We start from the raw sequence: 21,487 nt of genomic DNA on the forward strand, positions 1-21,487 counted from the left end.
AGTTAAGGCCTAGTGCAGCTTGCTGGACTCCACGGATGGCATTGGGGCAGGATGGTAGGCATACAGGGGCCTCACCCATGCAACAGCTTTGTCTAGTGTGGGACTGGGGGCGGGGGTCATCCCACAGAGGCCCCTGAAAGGGGCATGGGAATTGAAACCCTAAAGTTGAAACCACAGAAAGTGAATTTTTAAACGTCTTGTCTGGCTCAGTCACACCTCATGTGACAGTGAGAAAGTGACTGGAAATACTGAAAAAAGCCCCAGTGGGCAATAGCAGATGGCTGGGAGCTAGGAGCTGCAGGTGGAGCTTAGGGCAGGGCTTGAGAAGCAAAGGGGAAGTGAGGATACAGGCATGGGGACCCTACATGTACTTCTCTCCCCATGACATCTATCCCTGCTTCAAACCTGCTTATGGCTCCCCTTCCCTGTCAAGAGTGAAACATCTCAGGCCTCCCTGGTGGTGCAGGGGTTACAGACAGGGCTATCCAGGAGCCATCCACATGGCGCAGCAGACCTCTTCTGCCTCTCCCGCTGTTCCCCTCAGCAGTGTATTTCAGTAGATCTGCCTGTTCTGCTCCCCACTATCTCTGGTGAGTCCTCTCACCCCCCACACCTCTGGCCTGTACTCCAGCTCTTGTATGTATAAATAAATACATCTTTTAAAAAAAGTGAAACATCTTACTTGACTCACAAACACCGTGTGGCTCCTGAGGACCCCCTTCCTTTCCTAACATCTTCACCTCACTCACCCTCCACCAGCCCACCCACTTTGTGCTGTTAGTGGAACCCTCCAAGTTCATTTCCATGTCAGGGCCTTTGCATGTGCTGTGCCCGCTGCGTAGGGGTCTCTTTGCCTCAGCCTTGTACATGACTTGGGCCCTTACGTCCTTCAGGTCTTGGTACAACATCACCTCCTTCACTCCTCCCCACTCAGAGCATTTTCTACCCCTTCATATTCCATTTTCCCCTTACTCTTGTTTTCTGAGTTTTGTGGGCATGCTAACCCCGTAGTCCATGGAGGGTGGATTGTAGCTTATTTTGCCCACTTCTGTATCACAGTGCTTAATTCAGGGATGATACTCAGGCTGGCATGAAGTGATGTTTCTTAGAGAAGATATGAATCCTGTGGGATATTGCTGACGCTAAAGTCAGATGTTCCTGGTGACTTAAAATGTAAGTTTAACTCCTTCTGTGGAAGCAAGCACATAGGGCTGGTGGATTAACTCTTTGGAGACCCCAGTCTCCCAAATGTCATAGCTGTGTCATTGTTATGAGAGTTTCACCTCATGGTCCAAAGTGATTGCTTATACACCAGCCATCACATCCAAGATCCAGTCACTGGAACTTGACACTCCCCTCATCTGAAAGCTCGAGAAACTCTCATTTGGTCACATTTCAGCTTGGATTGCAGACCCTTCTCTTTTCCTTTCTCCCTCCCTCAAACACTGAGGGCTATTCTGTGCCAGGCACTGGAAAAACAGGTGAAGGGGAGAAGACTCAATTAACCCTAATTCAGGGCACAGTGATGTCTCTCTCTGCTGCCTCCTCCCCTGCCCCAGCACTGACCCTAGTGACTTGAATTGTCTGTCCAGTGGTTTCCCAGACAGGGTGGTCGGGGGCCTTGGCAGGATCCTCTTGAGACCCGGTATTGCCAACCATGTGGTGGATACAGTGGGGGTGGACACTAGGAATTAGACATCCATCCCTACCCACACCTTCCTTGCCCCTCACACTAGCCACTTTTGCAGGTTTTGATAGATAATCTGCCCTGCATTCCTCCCCCAAGGCCAGCTAGAAGTTTTGTCTCCCACAACCCCACCCTGCCTCCAGGGCTACCTCAGAAATCAACAGCTCTGAGGGCTTGGCCCCAGGGGAACCAGGAGGATGCAGGTGCAGGGCGGGGCATCCCCCACCACACAGCCTAGTCCTTCTCTGCCCCCTGATCACAGGCACTGTTCTCCTCATCATCCAGGCACCTTGCTGGCTGCCCTGCTCTTAGTGTTCCCCAGAACTAAGGGACCTCGGGTGCTGTGAGGAAGGGAAGCGTGTGTGCCTCACTCTCAGGGGAACCAAGGAGACGACAGCAGGATGGGCGGGCGGCCTTCTAGCCCCCTGGACAAGCGGCAGCAACAGTACCTGAGGGGTGAGCAGGCATGGGGCAGGTGGGGTTCAGGGCTGGGGGTTGGTCGATACACAGGATACCCTATTAATGCAAATTCCAGATAAATGATGAATAATTTAAATATAAGTATGTCCCAGATCTTGCACAAAGACCTACTTGTACAAAAATATTTTCCTTATTTACCTGAAATTCAAATTTAACTGGTGTCCTATATTTTAATTCAGTAAATCTTTTAACCCTACTCAGGGTGTGGGTTCAGGGAGGGGAACATGGTGCCTAGTGGGAGGTGCCCTGGGCCCATCCAGATATCCTAAGGTAATCCTTCCAGGTGTGCAGGAATGGGCAGACACCTCTGTGTGGACCCTGGGAAATGAGACTCAGTGTTTGTTTTGAGACAGTGAGGAAGCGGTGCCTCTAACTTCCATACACATGTTTGAGCTCCTACTGTGCGGGAACTGAAGATATAGTAGGGTTGGGAATGGCCCCATCCTTATGGGTTTGCAATCTAGACCAGAAAAGAAGGTCAAGTTATTATCACACAATAAATTCAGTAAATTTCTCCAGGGAGATTCAGGATTATTTACTAAACAAGTTTAAAGAAGATAAGGATTTATTTCTCTTTCCTAGAGAGAGTTACAGGTGCCAGACAGGTTGACAAAAGTTGTACACCCCAGCTCCTCTCATCTCCTGGTTCTATCATGTGTAGTCTTCTGTGCCTGAGGCCACCTCATTGCACATAACAGCTGCTGATGCTCCAACCATCAGATGCGAATTTCAGGCAGTAGGATGAACATACAGGGAACAGCTTGAAGAACATTAACACCTGTGTGATCACTTCTGGATCAGGATACAAAACACTTCCATCATCCCAGAAAGTTCCCTTGTGCTGGGGTGGGGCTTTTTAAGAGATTTTGAAAATCTCCCAGGTAAGAGACATGAGGAAACTCTTGGGTGCAATGTATCTGCTCATTATCTTGATCAAGGTGATAACTTCACAGGTGTGTACATCTGTCAAAACTCATTAAATTCTGTGATTACACAATTATGTTTATTGTGCTTCAGTTATAGATTATGCTTGAGTCACCCACCCACTGTGGATGGAAACAGGCATGGAGGGTTAAGGGTGAATGGGACTTGGAGGCAACTAGGGGAGGAGGTGTACAGGAGCCCACCACTGAATTCTTTTTTTAAAGTCATGGCTGTCACCAGGAAGACCTTTCTTTACTTTTCTTTCTTTCTTCCTTTTCAAGATTTATTTATTTATGCATACAAGACCTGGGATGTAGGCCGGAGGCGCGGTGGGAGTGGGGTGGGGTGGGGGTTGGTGGTGAGAGGATTCACCAGAGACAGAGTGGGGAACAGAACAGGCGGACTGACTGAAATACACTGCTGAGGGCAGCAGCAGGTTAGTCAGGAGAGGTCTGCTGCGTCATGTGGGTAGCTCCCTGGCCAGGGATCAAACTGTAGCTGCAGTTGTTGCGGATAGCTTCATAGTGCTGATGCTTAATCCCTTGCCCCACCAGGGAGGCCCCCACCAGTGGATTCTTGCCTGTTCTGTTCTCCTTAGGCTGGTCTTTGGGTCCGACTCATGGTCCCCTTGATCTGCAGGCCAGATGGATGCCCTGCTGAGAAACTTCCTGCCCTGTTACCGTGGACAGCTGGCAGTATCCCTTCTGCGGCAGATCACCCAGGAGCTGGGCCCCCAGGAGCCGGTTCAATGTCAGCTGCTGCGAAGTAAGGTGGGTGCTGTAAAGGTGGGTAAGTGGAGCTGAGCAAGGGGTATTTGTTGGGCAGGGCCCTCCTCATACCATGGAGTTTCTGGTACCAAGACCTGGGGTGACTATTGAAAATTCAGCTAAACACTCACTGGGCAGCTACCGGTGCTACTCCCAGGGCTGCATGGTGGAGACACAGCAGTGACTGAGACAGATCCTGCTCTGTCCTCCAGGATGCAGGGTTGCTGGATGCGGGAGTCAGGGTGCATGCAGGGAGGGCTTCTCTGAGCTGAGACCTAAGAGATGAGAAGGAGATGGATCTACAGCCCAGGAAGGGAAGGGTGCTCTAGACAGAGGGTACAGCTGTGGCAAAAGCCCTGAAGCTGAAAATGCTTTGCCTGAGAGCAGAACCAATGTCACAGCCCACTGAGCCCCCAGACATTTATGTGCATGATGCCCTCTCCCCATTCCTCCTTGTGCTTTGACTGCCACTCTTTCCAAGAAGCCTGCCTTGATTACCATTTCACCCTTGATCTGAGTGGGGCACCTCCCCTGGGATCCCAATCCTGCTGCTTCTCCAGGGGAGCCCTGGGTCACATGTCTGTCTCCCCTATTTACCTGCCCTTTAAAATCAGGCATCAGCTCTTAGCTCCCCTTTCTGTACCCTCTTGTGTCCATGTGGTGTTGGCATATGGTAGGGACTCAGGAAGAGATTGTCCACTCAAGAAGTGTTTGCAGTGAAACAAAAGAGCCTGGAATGGCCCAAACCTTGATCCGAATGTCCCCTGAGCTGGCAAGCAGCTTCCAAGGCCTCCATGTGCCTTGCACAACGTAGTCCTCACCAGCCCAGGAGATAGCTCTCTGACCAGAGGGGTAATTGAGGCACAGAGCGGCGAGGAAATACGCCTGAGTTCATCCACCAGCATGAGGCAGAGGCACGATCTGACCCAAGTCCACATTCCTGACTGAGGCCGGGTCCCTTGCCCAAATCAGGGCACAGGAATGTCCTACCTCTCTTTTCCCCCTGGTGCCTGCCCTGGGGTGGGGAATCCCTGGTGAGGAGCCCCTGCCATCTGGGATTTTCCCTTTCCCATACAGGACTTCTTGAGTTCTGGGTGATACCCCCAGTTGCATCTTTCACCATCTGCAGGTTCAGGTCACCTGGGCCAGGACACAGCTTCACAGGGGTTCCAGCAGTGAGGAGGGATTTCCCCTTACTTTAGCTTGAACATTTCATGTTATATTTGTTTTCTATGCTCGCATTATACAGCTCTTTCTTAACTCATGAAGGGGGTGAAACCCAATGAAACCATGGTAGGTTAAAAATAACCCAAGCACAAAATGTATTTACTACACCTCACCTGCCAGACATCATAGCTCAGCCCAGACAACCTTAAAAGCGCTTGGAACACTGGCGTTACTTCCAGTTGGGCAAAAATTACCTAAACAAAGCCTACTTTATACTAAAGTGTGAACTATCTCATAGAATTGACTGACTCCTGCACACTGTACAGTGTGGTTGTTTCCCCTGGTGATAGCTGTGCTGCCCAGCACCGCAGAGAAGATGGTAGCACACACCACTGGCCCTGAAAAATCAGAATTCGAGGTGCAGTTCCTATTGAATGCATATCATTTCTATGCCACCATAAAGTAAAAAAAATCAAAGTGAAACCATTGCAAGTCAAGGACCAGCTATATATAATTTATATAATAACATTTTAATGATATTATTATGAAACATCTCATACCTCAGGAAAAGCATGCAGAATATTCAAGAAACACCAAAGTTCCTACAACCCCACCAAAGAACCAAAACTTCATCAATGCAGTTAATTTATTCATCAAATATTTACCGGGGCCAAGTGTGCCTTAGGTACAGCTCCTAGGTCCAGTGATGAAACAGCCCACGCAACTCAAGTGCCACATAGTGAAAGTGAAAGAGAGATGGAGAAAGTGAAATGAGGTGGTGTCCCACCCTGCTATAGCCTGGCCATTTCTCATGAATTAACCCTCACCTGCTTACCTGACCCAGGCCCTCCAGTTGTGTTAGTCAGCTGATGCTGCATGGCAATATACCTCAGTATGTATGGCTAAAGCATTACATGTTTATTATCTCATGGCTGCTGTGGGGTGGGAATGCTTCTTTTTTCTTTTTTGTATTTATACGTACAAGAACTGGGGTGTAGGGCAGATGTGCGAGGGGTGAGAGGATTCACCAGAGACAGAGTGGGGAGCAGAACAGGTAGATATGCTGAAATACACTGCTGAGGGGATCAGCGGGCTAGATGAGAGGTCTATTGTGCCATGTGGGTAGCTCCCTGGCCGGGGATTGAACTCTTATAGCAGTGGCTGCAGCCAGTATAGAACTCATGCAGCAGTGACTAGTGATAGATTGATAGCACTGAGGCTTAACCCCTTCACCCCCAGGGTGGCCCCCTGGAATGCGTCTTTCAGTCCCTTTCAGGTTGCAATCAAGATTGGAGTCTCTTGGGCCTCCCCGGTGGCGCAGCTGTTGAGCGTTGGGTTGCGAAGCTGCCCGCAGCCTCTGCGGTGCCGGTTCGATCCCCGGCTGCTCCCCGGCCACCGGAGGAGGGTCCCACATGGCGCGCAGACCTCTCCTGCCGCCCGCTGCTCCCCTCAGCAGTGTACTTCGGTCCTTCTGCCTGCTCTGCTCCCCGCTCTGGCTCTGGTGAATTCTCTCACCCTCCCGCGCTTCTGACTGTACCCAGTGCTTGTATAAATAAATAAAAAAATAAATCTTAAAAAAAAAAAAAGATTGGAGTCTCTTGTGGAGTCCCTGGTGGCACAAGGGGTTAAGCACAACTCTGTGAAGCTATTCGCAGCCTCTGCATCATGAATTCGATCACCTGCCGGCTAGGGAGATACCCACATGGTGCAGCAGACCTCTCCTGTCTCACCTGCTGCTCCCCTTAGCAGTGTAATTCAGTCAGTCTGCCTGTTCCGTTCCCCACTCTGTCTCTGGGGAACGCTCTTACCCGCCCCCCGCACCTCTGGTCTGTACCCCAGTTCTTGCACGCATAAATAAAATAAATCTATTTTAAAAAAAAAAAAGACTGGCCTCTCATCAAGGCTCGAGTGGAGAAGATTCTGCTTCTAAGTGGGGGAGGACACTTAGAGTGTCTACCTGCCGGGCTGTGGGGAGGATTTCAGCGCATGCTCTGTAAGAATCAGCGCCACTCTAGCAGCATGGGAGCTGTCCAGTGTTCGGATTCGGGACATAGGTTCATGCATAGGACATCCATTCCTTCTCCCACAGAAACTGCCCCGAGTGCGAGAGCACCGAGGGCCCCTGATCCAACTGCGGGGCCACCCCCCTCGGTGGCAGCCGATCTTCTGTGTTCTGCGTGGGGACGGCCGGCTGGAGTGGTTCAGTCACAGGGAGGTAAGTAAGGGAGTGACCCAAGTCCCATTAACCTTCAGCTTCTCCCTCCCACCCTACAGATCCCAGCAAAGCCCCCCTCTTTTCTCCAATCATTAGCATGAATGGAGGACCCCTAAGTGCTTGGCCTGGGTGGGTGATCATCTCCTGATATGCCCGCGGTGAAGTGAAACCCGGGCAGTGGTAGAGTTGTTTGTGGTCATCAGCACAGACGAGGTAGAAGCCAGGCAAGGCATTTGTGCTTTATGCTTCTGCCCTACTTCCTGGCTGGGGGGGCTCTGGCAGATAGGTCTCTTACCTTCCAGGGACTCAGGCCCTGCCTCTGTGAAATGGGGTGATGTGGCTCACCCTGCATGGGGCTGTGAGGAGTCAATGAAAAGATCCTCACACAGTGCTTGGGAGTGGCCTAGCAGTAGAGATGCTGGGTTGTGGACTGAGGGGGGAGGAAGAGAGAGAGGTGTGGAGGGAGAGAGGAAGGACTTTCCAGCTAACCTGATTCCACACTTGGGACATGGGGCCACAGTTTAGACCTGCCCCAAACTTTTCTTTGGATGCCTTTCCTAGGAATATGAGAATGGGGGCCATCCTCTGGGTTCCATGACCCTGACGGGGTACACAATCCTGACTTCCCAGTGTGAATATGTCTCTCTTTTAGATGCTCTCTGCCCAAAGCCCTCAGGTAAGGTTCCTGGGGACTCCAAGAGCAAGTTTATCTATCTCAGCACTGTTTCATGGGGGCTGGATCATACTTTGCTGTGGCGGGGCTGTCCTGGGTGCTGTAACGTGTGGAGCAGCCTCCCTGGGCTCACTCACTCCATGCTTAAGGCTCCTCCTCCCAGCTGTGATACCTAAAAACATCTCCAGACTATGCCCAGTGTGCGTACATGTGGGGAAGGGCACAGGGGCAGGGGTGGGGTGGGGCAGTCAGTGTTGCCTCTGGGGGAGCCTGCTGGCTCTAGAAAGAGAAAAATTGAGCTTTCTAGAATGACCAGGAGAGTTAGGTCACTGGGATCAAAGTAGCAAAGGATAAAAACAATAAAACTTGGTGTCAGTGAGCCTGTGGGGAGATGGCAGGGGCTTGTAGAAAATCGCACAGACTAGATGCAGGGTGAATCATTTGCCCCAGAGTCCTCCTCCTCCTCCCATTCCTCCTCCTCCTCCCTCCCCCCTTTTTCCCTCTGCTCCCTCTTTTCCTCCTCCCTCTTCTCTTCCTCCTCTTGCTATCCTCCCTCCCTTCATTCTTCCTCCTTTCCTTTCCTTCTACGCTCCTCCTCTTCCCCCTGCCCTTCTCTCTACCCCTCCCCTTTCTCCCTCCATCCCTGCATAAATATAAGGTAAGGAGCAGTGTTACTGGCTCTCAGCGTGGGTCCTGCATTATTTTACTGAATATGCCCAGCAGATGGCCTCGTATTTTGTATTTTACGGGTGAGGACACTGATGCTGGGGATTGTCACTGTGAGGGAGGTACGCAGTCTGCTGTACCTTCTCCTTGGTGGAACCCTCCTGCTCCCTAGTATAGCCACAAGGACAGCCTGCAGAAATAGTGATGCTTTTAGCAACATCAGAATCCATCCGGATGTATCCTTTGGGGGTGATTAAATAAATTGTGGCTGGCCCTTAGAAAGGAAAACTGCAGTCCCAAAGGTGTCCCAGATGCATGGAAGAAGCAAAATCAGCAATTACATCCCACAAGGCTTTGCACAAACTTTAATATCTGAGTAATGTCCTTTGAACTGTTAACTGTTATCATTGTCTCTAGGGGCTGCATCTGGGGTGACAGGAACTTCATCTGCTGAATTATTACATTTTACTGCAATCTGTATGTGTCACTTTATAAGTCAGAACAAAACATTGAGCATTTAGGTGACCTCAAATAAATCCTCCAAAAATAAAGTCACTCTTAAGGGTCTAGATGGTTAGTATCACTTTTAAGCCTAATTTACAGGTAGGAAAACCCAGGTTCAAAGATGGAAAACTGTGTCCTAGGTATGGAACTAGAAAATGAGTTAAAATCTGAGTCCAGTGTCCTCATGGATTGGATTATATGTCAATTTAGACAAATTGGCAGTGACTGCCAAAGGCACTGTGTTTAGGATGAAGAAGCTGGGAAAGGACTCTGGAATCAATTGCTGGTGTCTTCCCTAGACACCCCCCCCTTGGCCCACCCCACCACACCCCGGGTTGAGCTGGATTGAACAATGTGTGGCTATAACTGTGTGACTCATGCTTGTTGAGCAACCACCAGGTCTCCTCTAAGCATTTCGTGGGGATTTTTTCCTGGTGACTGAATGGTTGATTGTAGAGTGAATGAATGAGTGAAAAAGCAGCTTCCCCTCTCTGCTTTCAGGAGACCACACACAGGAAGACCCTGGCCTTCTTCTGGAAATGCCTATAAGCTTTCCCCTGTTCCTGCAGCATCCCTTCCGCCAGCACCTCTGTTTTTCTGCAGCCACAGAGGAGGCACAGCATGCCTGGAGGCTAGCCCTACAGGGGGGCATCCGGCTTCGTGGAACAGGTGGGTTCCATGAAAGGTTAGGAGTGGTGAGTCTTGGGGTCTGGGGTCAAATGTCTCAGTCCCTGCTGGCTGTGAACCCTCTGGGAACCTCTTTCCTTGTCTATAGCATGGATTTGGAGAGGAGACAACAAGCAGTTATGTGTGGCCAGGGCTATGATGGGCACACACAGGGTCCTGTGAGAGCTTAGCCTGGAAGAACAGGGAACAGGATATGGAAACTGAAGTCTGAAACAGAGGAAGGGACACAGGACCGACACATACGGTTGGGCAGATTGTTGACTGCCCAAATGTTATGGACTAGTGATGGTCTTGGTGCGTTTTCCTGGAGGAAGTCATCGCTTTTACAAAGGTGGGAGAGACGGGTGTTTGGGTACCTAGCAAGAAGGTGGAGGACTTCTTCCTCAGGTGTTGGGGAGCCGGGCATATTTGTAAATAGGGGAGTGGTGGGCAGGGACTGAGGAGCTGCTCTTCAGTCTTGCAGCGAAGCCAGGCCCCCGCTGCACGGGCCTTTCTGGACACTGTACGGCTCTACCGGCAGCACCAAGGCCACTTTGGGGACGACGACGTGACCCTGGGCTCCGACGCTGAGGTCAGTGCCTCTCTAGGTCATACCCCGACCCCTAAGGCCCATCTTGGCTGCCAGGGCCACCGCGCACACAATTCCCGCTCCCGTAGGTGCTGACCGCGGTGCTGATGAGGGAGCTGATGCCCGCACTGAGAGCCCAGACCCTGCCTGGCTTGCGGGGAGCCGGCCGCCCCCGGGCCTGGGCCTGGACGGAGGTATATGTGCTGGGTCGCAGAGGGAATCAGGAACAGGCGAGGGGGAGGTTCTGGGCTGGATGGAGATCTCCTCCCTGTGACTGTCACCCACACCCTCCCGCCGTCTCTTTGCGCCTTTGTCTCTCCCCTACCCGCACCCCATCTTGAGTGTCTCCCGCTCCCTGGCCCCTGTGCGTCCCCTTGGCCGGTCCGAGCAGCTCCTGGACGCCGTCCACGCCGCCGTCTTGGCCAGGGCCTCCGCGGGGCTCCGCGCCTTCCAGCCGGAAAAGGACGAGCTGCTCGCGGCCCTGGAGAGGACTCTCCGCCCGGATGTGGACCAGATCCTGCAGCTGCGGGCGCTTGTGGCTGGGAGGCTGCGGGGTGAGGCCCGCTGGAGCGCAGCCTGGTGGGGGCCGGGACAGGCGGGGCGGGGGCCCGCAGCCTGAGAGACGGAAGGAAAGAGACGGAAAGGGCGGGGCCGGGAGTCGAGGACGGGAAATCTCAGGGGAGGCGGAGCCGGGGAAAGAAAGGGCGGGGCATGGTGGGTGGGCCCTAAATGAGGGAGTGGGCGTGGCTTGCGGCTGAGGCTCGCGGGAGCGAGGCCAGGGCGGGGTCGGGGCGGGGTCAGGGGCGGGGCCAGACCAGGGTAACGTGTAGCCTCTGGGCAAAGGAGGGGGCCTGAGGCCCGGTGAGCGGAGGGTGCGAGTATCAGCGGCGACTGGCCAGACTCGGTGCTCTGGGTCACACGGCAGTGGCTCTGCACTCACTAGAGAGCCTCGGCGTCAAATCCTGACTCCGCCTCCGCCACGTGCGCCTTTGGGCCCACGCCCTCCTCACCACGGACCTCAGATTTCTAGTGAATTGGTAAAATGGGAGAAGAGGGTGCTCAGAGTCTGCACTTCCGTTCACTTCACCCTGATGAGCCCAGGGTCATTCCTCCCCCGTGCCCCCTCCCTTGCGAGCACGACCGGGAGGAGATCCAGGCAGTGTCTTCCACTCCCAGACGAGGTCCAGGGCCCTCTCGAGTCCTGTCTGCGCAGGAAGGTGGACGCGCAGCTGCCCCGGGTCACGCGGAAGCTGCTGAGCACCGTGGAAGCCTCACTCGCGGCTACGCAGACCCTCCTGGTGCAGGGCATGGACCGCCTGTCTCGCTACCTGCGTAGGAGCCCCTCGGGCGCTCGCCTGCGCAAGGAGGTGAGCTCCAGCGGGCAGGGGACGGATCATCGGGCTGATGGGTGGCGTGCTCACTTTGTCATAGAGCAACCCCGATATTAAACGGGTTCCTGGCTGTGGATCCTCACCCGCGCGCTTTAAAGGGACTTATGAATACTCTACTACAGACACACACAAAAGGTTAATAAAAGGTTTATTTACAAGAGAAAAGGAAATAAGGAAAATGTACAACTCAGGGAGAAAATAGGGAAATAAAGTCTTTAATGCGTCCTACCCGATCCGACGACCTGGAAACCCAAAGTCACTCTCAGAGCTGGCCGGACGCTGCGAGCTGGCGGAGACCCAAAAAATGGGGACCCCCAAAGCCCACGTGTCTGCCTTTTATATCCACCTGGCTGCTTAACCCCACCCTCAGGTCCCAGCCACCTTCCCTTTGGTGGTGATGGGATTTGGAGTTCCCAGTGTCTTTGGCTTTGACCTGGGGTGGGGGGTGGAGTCCACAAAAACTGTATGGAATTAGCTTTGGGACATCCTTTTCCCCCTAACAACTTTACAGAAAAGGTGTGTGAACCTTGCATATTTCTTTTGGAAAAACTTTCTAGATTGCTTTTTACTTAGTGTGGATAACCATGCCTTGGTCACTAAGGCAATGTTTAAAACGTGGGGGGCGGGGGAGAGGATTAGGATGATAAGATTTCAGCAACATCAGTCTGGAGTCACTTTCCCCCCAAACTCCGCCCCTTGCATTCCTCTGTTTGACCATAGCCTACCCTGTCCTCTGAACCAGGCAATTTTACTTCATGCAGGTTGGCTCATGAAGTAGTGACCTCCTACAACCTGCCAGGAAACTTTCAACTCCTTAAGCCTCATGTGATAATCACCTCCTCCAGTAATGTTCCCTGGTCTCTCCTTGAATCTGCAGCTGTCTGTGCCTCTGACCTCACAGCAGTGTTTACACAACACTGTGGTTGTTTATCTGTAGCCTGTCTTCCCCAACTTTTTTCTGAGCCCTTTGAAGGTACAATATGAATAGGATCACCCATTTCTGCAGCCCAGGACAGCACAGAGAGGTCATCAGCTGGTGGGCGTAGGAGTGACAAGGGCCAGGAATGCCCATTTCCTCTGGTCATTCCAGCTCTGCCTTTTTTTGCTTTTTCCAGGTTTTACCATTTTATGCCTACAATGGCATACTATTTTATTGTGAATTTTTTTGTGACAACTGAGGTGGGATGTGTTCCCATTGGTGTTTCTCTTTCACTGAATAGGCTTAGAAGGCTCTGGCCCTGCTTTCCCAACAACTGATGGTGTTTTTCTCTTCTAACTGCCACTGGAGTACAGGTTTATTCATTTGGGGAGATGCCATGGGACCCGGAGCTGATGCAGACCTGCTATCTGGAGGCTGAGCAAAACGCAGGGTGCCTGGAGCAACTGATGGTGCCATTTGGCTTCTTGGGGATGCAAAGCCTGGTGTTTGGTGTCCAGGATCTACTACAGCAGGTGAGGGTGAGTGGAAGGCTGGCAGGAGGCCAGGAGAGCTCAGCAGCCTCCACTGAGCAGGTGCCTCATGTATGCTGGGGGCACAGGAAGACTTGACCCTCCCTTGCTGGGCTCCTAGTGCCATGTATGGGGATGCACAGTGTGCCCCAAGGAGTTACTTGCCCATCTCCAGGATTGGGAGGACTTCCAGAGGAGAGGGCTTTCAAACTGGGGCAGCAGTGGGAGGAATGGGGGTGGGGTGGGGCATGTTTTGGGTAGGGGGAGGTGAGAGAGCATGCCAGCATTTGGAGAAAATAAAGCAATTTAGAGACACTGGGTTGTAGATTTCAAGGAAGAGCAGGAAAGTGGAAGCTGTGCCAGTTATGGGTGGGTAGAAGAGTTAGGACCTCGGGGACTAAGGGGCTGGGTCCTGTCCTAGGACAGTGGGGAGTCATGTCAGGTATGTAAGCAGATTCAAGGATTAGGAAGCCCTTTCTGCCTTGGGGGCAGAAATGGAGGAGGTAGAGAGGCCTGAGCCAGTTTTGTTCAACGAAGAGAAGTGGGGTGTGTTTTGAAGATCAAGGGAATGGGACCTGCTCATTAACATGATGAGTGAAGGAGACATGAACTGAGATGACCCAGCGTTGCCTGACACAGTTGTTCAATGTGTACATGGCATGTGAGTGCTGGGTTGAAGAGGCTGAGCTCTACCAGCTCTCCACTCCCCAGCCTGGGCTTCCTGACAGAAGGGAAAGGACATTTGCTGCTTTGTATGTAGGTCTCCATTGATCGCATGGTCCCCAAATCGTGATAGGAAGGGGGTGCTCTCTCTTAAGATAAGGAGGAGGATGGGGGGAGGGGCTAGCAGAACAGGCTGCGTGCTGACAGGGCCAGGGCATGGATCCTGGGGCTCATCATGTGCCTCTTCCCATAGCTCATGGCTGACTCCGTGGCTACCTTCCTGCAGTTGGCAGACCAGTGTCTAACCCCAAGCCTGGACTGCCACCAAGCTGCCCAGCAGCTGGAGAAAGTCCGAGGGCGTGTGCTGAAGGTGAGCACTGTGAGGAGGGCATGGCAGTGGGTCTGTGTGTTTAGACGGTTGCTGGATCAGCCGTTGCTTGTGTCCTGCAGAAGTACCAGTCGGACAGCTGTGCAGCGCAGAGGAGGTTCATCCATGGGTGGCTGCTCTGCATCTTCTTGCCCTTTGTGCTGAGCCAGCTGGAGCCAAGATGCAGAGTGGTGAGCTTATGGGGGACCCGCAGACAAGTCCCAGAGAGCACCCAGTGTCTGTGTCTTTCTATGCAGTGGGCAGTCTTATTCTCTCCCTCATAGAGGCAAGATGGTAATTAGAAACTGGGTTGATGGTTCTTCTGGGCTCACACTAGGCCCTCTGCATCTCCCATGAGAGTGCTCAGTGTTGCCATTTGAGAGCTGGGCTGGGGGTCCATGGATCTCTTATCATGAATGACACAGACTTAGAAGAGGGGGAGGCAGATAGTGTGTGTGTGTGTGTGTGTGTGTGTGTATGAGTGTGTGTAGGGGGAGGTGCAAGGTGATCAGGAAGCCTCTCCCTGAGAAGATAACACTTGAGAAGCAGTGAGTGGAAGGCATGAGCCATGCCTGGGGTGAGTGGTCCAGGCAAAGGCCCTGAGATAGGACTTAGGACTGTGCTGGTATATTGAATGAACAGTGAGGAGGCAAGTAGGGTTGGGGCTTGGTGAGTGAAGGGGTGGGAAGGAGATGAGGGGAGGTCACAGGGGCCTGGTCACACAGAGCCTAAGGGTTTGTCTTAGGTGTTAACCAGATCCTTTAGAGGAAGTAGCAATGGGTAGGATGCCCAGTGGAAATACGGGCACTATTCCTGTGATGTGTATTGTTTCATCAATCCCACCATATAGGTAAAGAAGTCCATTTTTTAAATTGATTAATTTATAATATAATTAAAATTTTTATTTATTATTTTTTAAAGATTTATTTATTTATGCATACAGGAGCTGGGGTACAAGCCAGAGATGCAGGGGGTGAGAGGATTCACCAGAGACAGAGTGGGGAACAGAACAGGCAGACTGACTGAAATACACTGCTGAGGGGAGCAGCGGGTGAAACAGGAGAGGTCTGCTGTGCCATTTGGGTAGCTCCCTGGCTGGGGGTCGAACTCATACTGCAGTGGCTTCGGATAGCTTCATAGGCTGCATCTTAACACCTTGTGCCACCAGGGAGGCTCTATAATTAAAATTTTTGAATTATCAAGAGAAGCTATTCATGTTTCATAGTTCAGGAACACAGGTCAGTGACAAATTTCCATGAAAGTCAGCCCAAATAAATTCTTTTTTTTTTAGAGGCATGTTTTTATTTATTTATTTATTTGTTTAGTTGTTTCTTTGTTTTGTTTATACATGCACTGGGTACAGTCAGAAGTGCGGGAGGGTGAGAGAATTCACCAGAGCCAGAGCGGGGAGCAGAGCAGGCAGAAGGACTGAAGTACACTGCTGAGGGGAGCAGCGGGCGGCAGGAGAGGTCTGCGCGCCATGTGGGACCCTTCTCCGGTGGCCGGGGAGCAGCCGGGGATTGAACCGGCGCCGCAGAGGCCGCGGGCAGCTTTGCAACCCAACGCTCAATCGCTGTGCCACCGGGGAGGCCCCCAAATAAATTCTTTACATTCCAAAATCACTTTGTACTTTGGAAGATGCTGGCCTTTCTCATCTCCTCAAAATCTTTCATGGAATCAGAATTTCTAGAGAAATCTGTGTATATCTTCTTTTGTGGTTTGGCTGCAGCAATCTTACAGAAAACTGCAACCCCCAGAGATACAGTGAATGTTCCAACAATACGAAATCACAGGTGCTTGGCCAGGGCCATATGTCTGAGGTTTTGTCAAGGCCCTAGAAGCCATGTAGTATTCTCCTCAACACTGACATCTTTCTAGACCCAACAAATCCATTTTAAAGATGGGGAAACTGAGTCCCCAGGTTCATCAGATAATCAAAGTTGGGAATGGGGCTCAAACCCACCTCACAGTCCTTCTGATCCAACTTGCCTCTTTTCAGGAGCTGCCAGAGTTTGAGGGGGATGTCCTTGCTGTGGGCAGCCCAGCCCTGACGATTGAGGGCATCTGTGAGGACCTTGTCCGTGAGGTCCTGTTGCAGAGGATCAATCAAGGTGGGTCCCACTTCCCATAATTTAAGGAAGCCGGTGACCCCGGCTGTGTACACTGAGCTCTACCAGGGTTCCCATCTCATGCATCCTCTGAACACTGGCCTTTTGACCAAGAGTCAGAACTGGTCCAGAGGGGGTCTTGGGCAGGCAAGTCACGAGGGGCAGTGACAGAAGCTACGTGAAGGAGGAGGAACTAGAACAGGACTTGAGGCGTCTATAGGAGTTCTCAGGATAAAAGGAAGAAGGCAGAATTTAAAAAATGGGAATAGACCATTAACAACCACTCCATTTTTTTTTTTTTCCCTTGGGGCTGGCATCGAGGACCCAAGAGTTCTTAACCTTTGGGTAGACCTCTCAGGACTTCCAGGGGTGGGAAACAGCTCCAGAAACATTTCTCCTTCCTTCCTGTTTGTTATCAGAGCAGAAGCAAGAGAAGCTGGAGATCACTGGGGCATGTGTGCATGGTCTGGAACAAGTAAAGGAGATCGGAATTTGCTGGGCAGGCAGTAGGGAGCCATGGAAGGTGTATGAGCAGTGGGTGAGAGTGCCCAGATTGGAAACAAGGGAGGAGGCTGAGGGCATGGTTCTGGGGGCAAAGGATCAACTTGAGCATGGACAACAATAAAAGAATGGGGACAGGCATGAGGAGGAGGCAGGCGCTGAGCTATTGAAGTGTTGACCTGTTTATGACTGAGTAAATGGGGCTTGAGGACAGTGTGGAGAGAAAGAAGAGGTATATATTTGAAACACTCAAATAAGGAGATAGGAGCAGTTGGAGATGGGGGAGAAGCCCAGAAATGGGAAGCTTCTGGGAGCCAGGAAGTAAGGGTGAGGTTGTGTCCGTGGTCTGCAAGGGATCAAATAAAAAACCAAGTTCCCAAAGATCAGGAACATTTTAATGGAAGCAGCCTATTCTCTGATTGGGGAAAAAGCCAGAAACAGTTAACCTCAGAGAGTTTGTTCTTAGAAGGTTTCATCCTGAATTGTGATCTGCTTAAAGCCCAGTGCAGAGAGGCAAGGCTGGCAGCGTGGGTCTAGCTTGGGTCAGGGAAGGTGGGCTCAGCTAGCAATGTCTGCCCCAGGCATGGGCATGGAGCGATCTGTGAGAGGCACTTTGGGGTTGAGGTGTTTTCCTGTTCCCTGTGTTCACTTGGCTTTTCTGGGAGACCGCATAGAAGCCATTTGATGGTGGCACTTCCCCAAGTGCATCCAGGGATTTATCTTGTTTTAGAATTGAAAATGGCCCTTGGACCCAGGGGTGTGTCCTGTGTGCTGGATGGCTCTTTGGAGGCCCGATGGGACCACGCGCAAGCAGGTGAGGGTCTCATAGCTTCTTGGGTGATGGCAGATAATTCTGTGATGTGGGGGCACTGCTGAGGGTGCACAGGATGGTCGTGGGCAGTAGGAGGGGACGGAGCAGCTTTTCTATGTTTGGAATTGGCGGCTGAAGGAGAGAGTCCTGGAGCCCTCAGTGGCTTTACAGGCTTTTCTTGGGATTTCACCAGGTACACGGCAGGCAGGGGTGCTGGGGGTGTTGGGAGGCTGGCAGGCCCCCCATCCCCAGCAGGTCACCTCTCTCTCTGGGCTCTCCGACATTCTCTCGTGGCTTTTGCTTCTCTGCTCCTTTCACTCTGGCTCTTTTGCTTTCTGCTGTTTCTGGTTTCTCTTTCGCTCTTGTTCTCTCTGCTCTCCGTTGGTATCCCCATGATGCCACCTTTATAAGCCCAGTCTCAGCCCAGGTGTACCCACCTATGCATGCCCGCACCCCACTCCAGGTGCCCGCCGTCAGGCATGCATTCAGGACTGCAGATCCATCATCAATCCTAATGGCAGGAGGGCAGAAAAGCCTGACACTTTACCTTACCCTACAGCATGGGCTCATGGATGGAACAGCATGTACCTTGTCTGACCCAGTTGGGTTCACCCAGCTGATGGTGAACAGGACAATGGGGAGACTTTCAAGCCCAAGCTCTGACATGCCCATGGATTTGTGTCCCATCTCCTCTTGTCAGGGCTCAGTGGGGTCTCTCCTGGTAGCTACTGACTCCCAGCACCAGAGGGAATATTGTAGTAACATTAGCCTGGGGTTCACCAGGTGGAGGTGCTCTTGAAGATGAGGCAGGGAGCCAAGCTCAGGGCCTATGTAACCTGACCCCTGACCACAGGCTGCAGAATGAGCTCCTGATGGAGCGGAGGACACTGCCACGAGTGAAAGGCTCCCCCGCTCCAGTCCTGGCATAAGATTCTTTCATGGGGCTTCCTTGAAATGGGGCAGAAAACAACTGGTTTGGCTAGGCAGAGGGCAGGATGTCCCTAATCTGGCTGTTCAGAAACCAGGGCAGGTGCAGGGACTCTGGGACCCTATGCCCAGCTCAACCCACTGGGAATGGCTGCTATGACAGCCTCGTGAACCCACCCAAGTAAGTGAATCCCACTGTAGTGGGCAGGAATGACACAGGGCACGTTTTCTATGATCCCAACAGACAGGGTAAGGGAGGAGTCAGAGTCCTGGAGCCCTTAGTGGCTTTTGCAGGCTTTTATTGGGATTTACCAGGTACATGGCAGGTAAGGGTGCTGGGGGGCCGGGAGGCTGGCAGGCCTCCCAGCTCCCAGCAAGTCTTCACTCTGTCTGGGCTCTCCGGCCTTCTCTCTCTTCTTTCTGCTTCTCTCATGGTTCTGCTTCTTCTTGGCTTCTCTGCTCCTGCTTCTGTTCGTTCTTGGCTTCTGCTGGCATCCCCGTGATGCCACCCTTATAAACTCAGTCTCTCAGCCCAGGTGTACTCACCTCAGGTGCCTGCCATCAGGCATGCATTCAGGACCACAGGGTTCCCTCCTTTATCCTAATGGCGGGAGGGCAGAAAAGCCTGATACCTTTTACCTTACCCTACACCCACATTCATCATGCACAGAAACTCTCACATAAAGAACAGGTGATGTTTTCAGCTGCTAACTTGTGGGGTAATTTGTTATGAAACTATAGCGGACAATATACCTCCCAGCTGATCTGGTGGCACCTGGTAGGTAACCGCTATCGATAAACTGATGAACATTTGTTGCATCAGGCAACATCACACTGACAAAGACATGGGAGTCATGAAGCAGGCTGCACAATGCAGGATGCTGCTCAAGAGCAAGGTCCTGGCCATTTTTACTGATAGAATAATCATACAGCATCAGCTACGTGCGTTAGGAGGACAAGAAGAAAGGATGGGTGAAACTCAGGAATGTCATCTAGGACTTGGGGAGACATGAGTCTGCTGACCATGTTATCAACTTGATGACCAAGTGTTGTAATCGAAACCAGACCACAGACCCCTGGCCATGGTCCTAATCTTATCAACAAGGCATTCCGCTGATCAGGTTCTGGGGTCCCTTGTCATACATCGGTCCTTGGTCCCCCGGGCGTTTCCGGTCATATCTCATGATGCATAGCCTTCCCAGAGTGATCAAACTTTCTGCTCTTGATTGATTGGAAAGGCACTTTGTAAGGTTTGGCTCATATGACTGATTGACTGGGCACTTCTGACCTTTGTATAGGAATACAGAACCATAGGTAACCATAATGGTGGTTGAACAGGCCACTTAAGTCTAGCAGACCCACAAACATTGACACCCACTGGGGTAAATGAAGATCACACATTTAAGAAATACTTACAAGATTACCAATGCAAATACTTCCAGGGTGGGATTATCTAGGAATTTGTCGTTGGGAATGAAGGATTGTGAATGGGTCCCTTACTCCATTTTACCAGAATTGACCTAGTCTTTTGCACTAAAGTTAGTGCCACAGGGAATGCCCTCGTGTTTGCTTCGCATGCAAATGCTGGTCTCTGTAGGTTAAGCACTCATTGTCAAATCTCGGGGTTTAGAGCTAGTGTTTGTCATTTCAGTAGGGGGCTCCAGAGCACTTTCCACCAATGGTCCTAATAGGTGCCTCTCACTTGTGTGTGGTGGGCCTCATGCCTCACAGGAATTTCTCAGATCATCTGTGTATAAGATGGCATCTTTTTAATGAGTACATATTATTGGAAATGAAGTCGAAATCTTTTCCTATGTTTAACAAACACCTTCCATCCCTGTGAATGTTCTTCCTCTTGGCTCTGACTTTTGGGTGCTCATAAATTTCCATTTAATGAGCATTTACTATGTGATAGACATTTGATGTACTTGATTTTGTTGCCACTCTTGTGACACTTTCCATTTTACAGATGAGGAAACCGATACTCAAGAGGACTGAGAGATAGCCAGATTCTAGTGCCAAGGTCCAGTCACTCTGACTACTGCCTCTTCAAAGGACATTCTGGAGCTGAATTTTTGCCCACATCTATCCTCATTCCCATTAGATAAATGTCTATAGCATAGTATCTGAATCAAAACATGTAGCATTTCAAGGGACATAAACCTGCACCTGTTTTATTGATATCTAATAACTCTTTTCATAGTAAGGATAGTAACACTTTGTTATACAAGTTACAGATTTTGTTTTCTCAGTTTACTGTGCAACTTTTGGGTGTGTATACTCACTTCAAATCTTAACTTTTCTCTCTGCTGAGAGAAAAGCATTTACTGACTTCCTTCTGCTTGCCAGAAAAGTCATCTGTCCACGCAAGGTTGGCAGCTTCCCCACATCACAAGCTTTCCAGTTGTTTCCGGAGCCGGTTCCGGAGGGATTTCCCCAATGTTTTTTTTATCAGTTTAGCTTTCAAAAGTACCCACACACTCCCATTGTACCCTGGAGTTTTCACCCTCCCCCAAGGGAATGAGATTTACCTCACCTTTTCTGACTTTCTCCTCCAAGATACATTTGCACTTAACAGCCTTGCCCAGCTGGCTTCTTTTTACCCAGGATATAGATGTTAATTGTAGAAAAATTAAAGCAACAAGAATTTGTCATCCTGTACCTCTTTGAAGATACCACTCTTTGTTCCAGGGTCTAAATCCTTTCAATCTTTTCTTAGTATATCGGGTACTGGCTGCATCTGATCGCCCGGTTTTTCTTATTTAACATGAAAGTTCTTCCTTACCAAGTCTATAGAATGTAAACTTGTGTTTGCCTTTTTATTACAGAAAGTTTCAAGTGTACTCAAAAAGTAGAGGCTCCCATGTGACTCATCAGTAGTGACCAAGTTTGGCCCCATCCCCTTATTCCCTTTCCTCCACCTGGAATCAAT

At 51.1% G+C, this 21,487-nt stretch overlaps 1 protein-coding gene across 1 annotated transcript; it reads left to right on the forward strand.

Moving 5' to 3' along the window:
* Positions 1–1,657: 1,657 nt before the first annotated feature.
* NIBAN3 (niban apoptosis regulator 3) lies at positions 1,658–20,818 on the forward strand. Its single transcript, XM_037507976.2, has 16 exons — positions 1,658–1,671; positions 2,040–2,143; positions 3,731–3,861; positions 7,115–7,240; positions 7,802–7,916; positions 9,585–9,752; positions 10,226–10,341; positions 10,428–10,532; positions 10,730–10,892; positions 11,515–11,705; positions 13,023–13,181; positions 14,095–14,211; positions 14,292–14,399; positions 16,208–16,319; positions 17,548–17,631; positions 20,525–20,818. The coding sequence occupies exons 1-16, from the start codon at positions 1,658–1,660 to the stop codon at positions 20,551–20,553; spliced, it is 1,842 nt and encodes a 613-aa protein (XP_037363873.1). The 3' UTR covers positions 20,554–20,818.
* Positions 20,819–21,487: the final 669 nt, after the last annotated feature.

Source organism: Talpa occidentalis, unplaced genomic scaffold, assembly GCF_014898055.3.
Source record: "Talpa occidentalis isolate TD23 unplaced genomic scaffold, MPIMG_talOcc4v2.1 talOcc4.12, whole genome shotgun sequence".
In the NCBI taxonomy this organism is placed as follows: domain Eukaryota; kingdom Metazoa; phylum Chordata; class Mammalia; order Eulipotyphla; family Talpidae; genus Talpa; species Talpa occidentalis.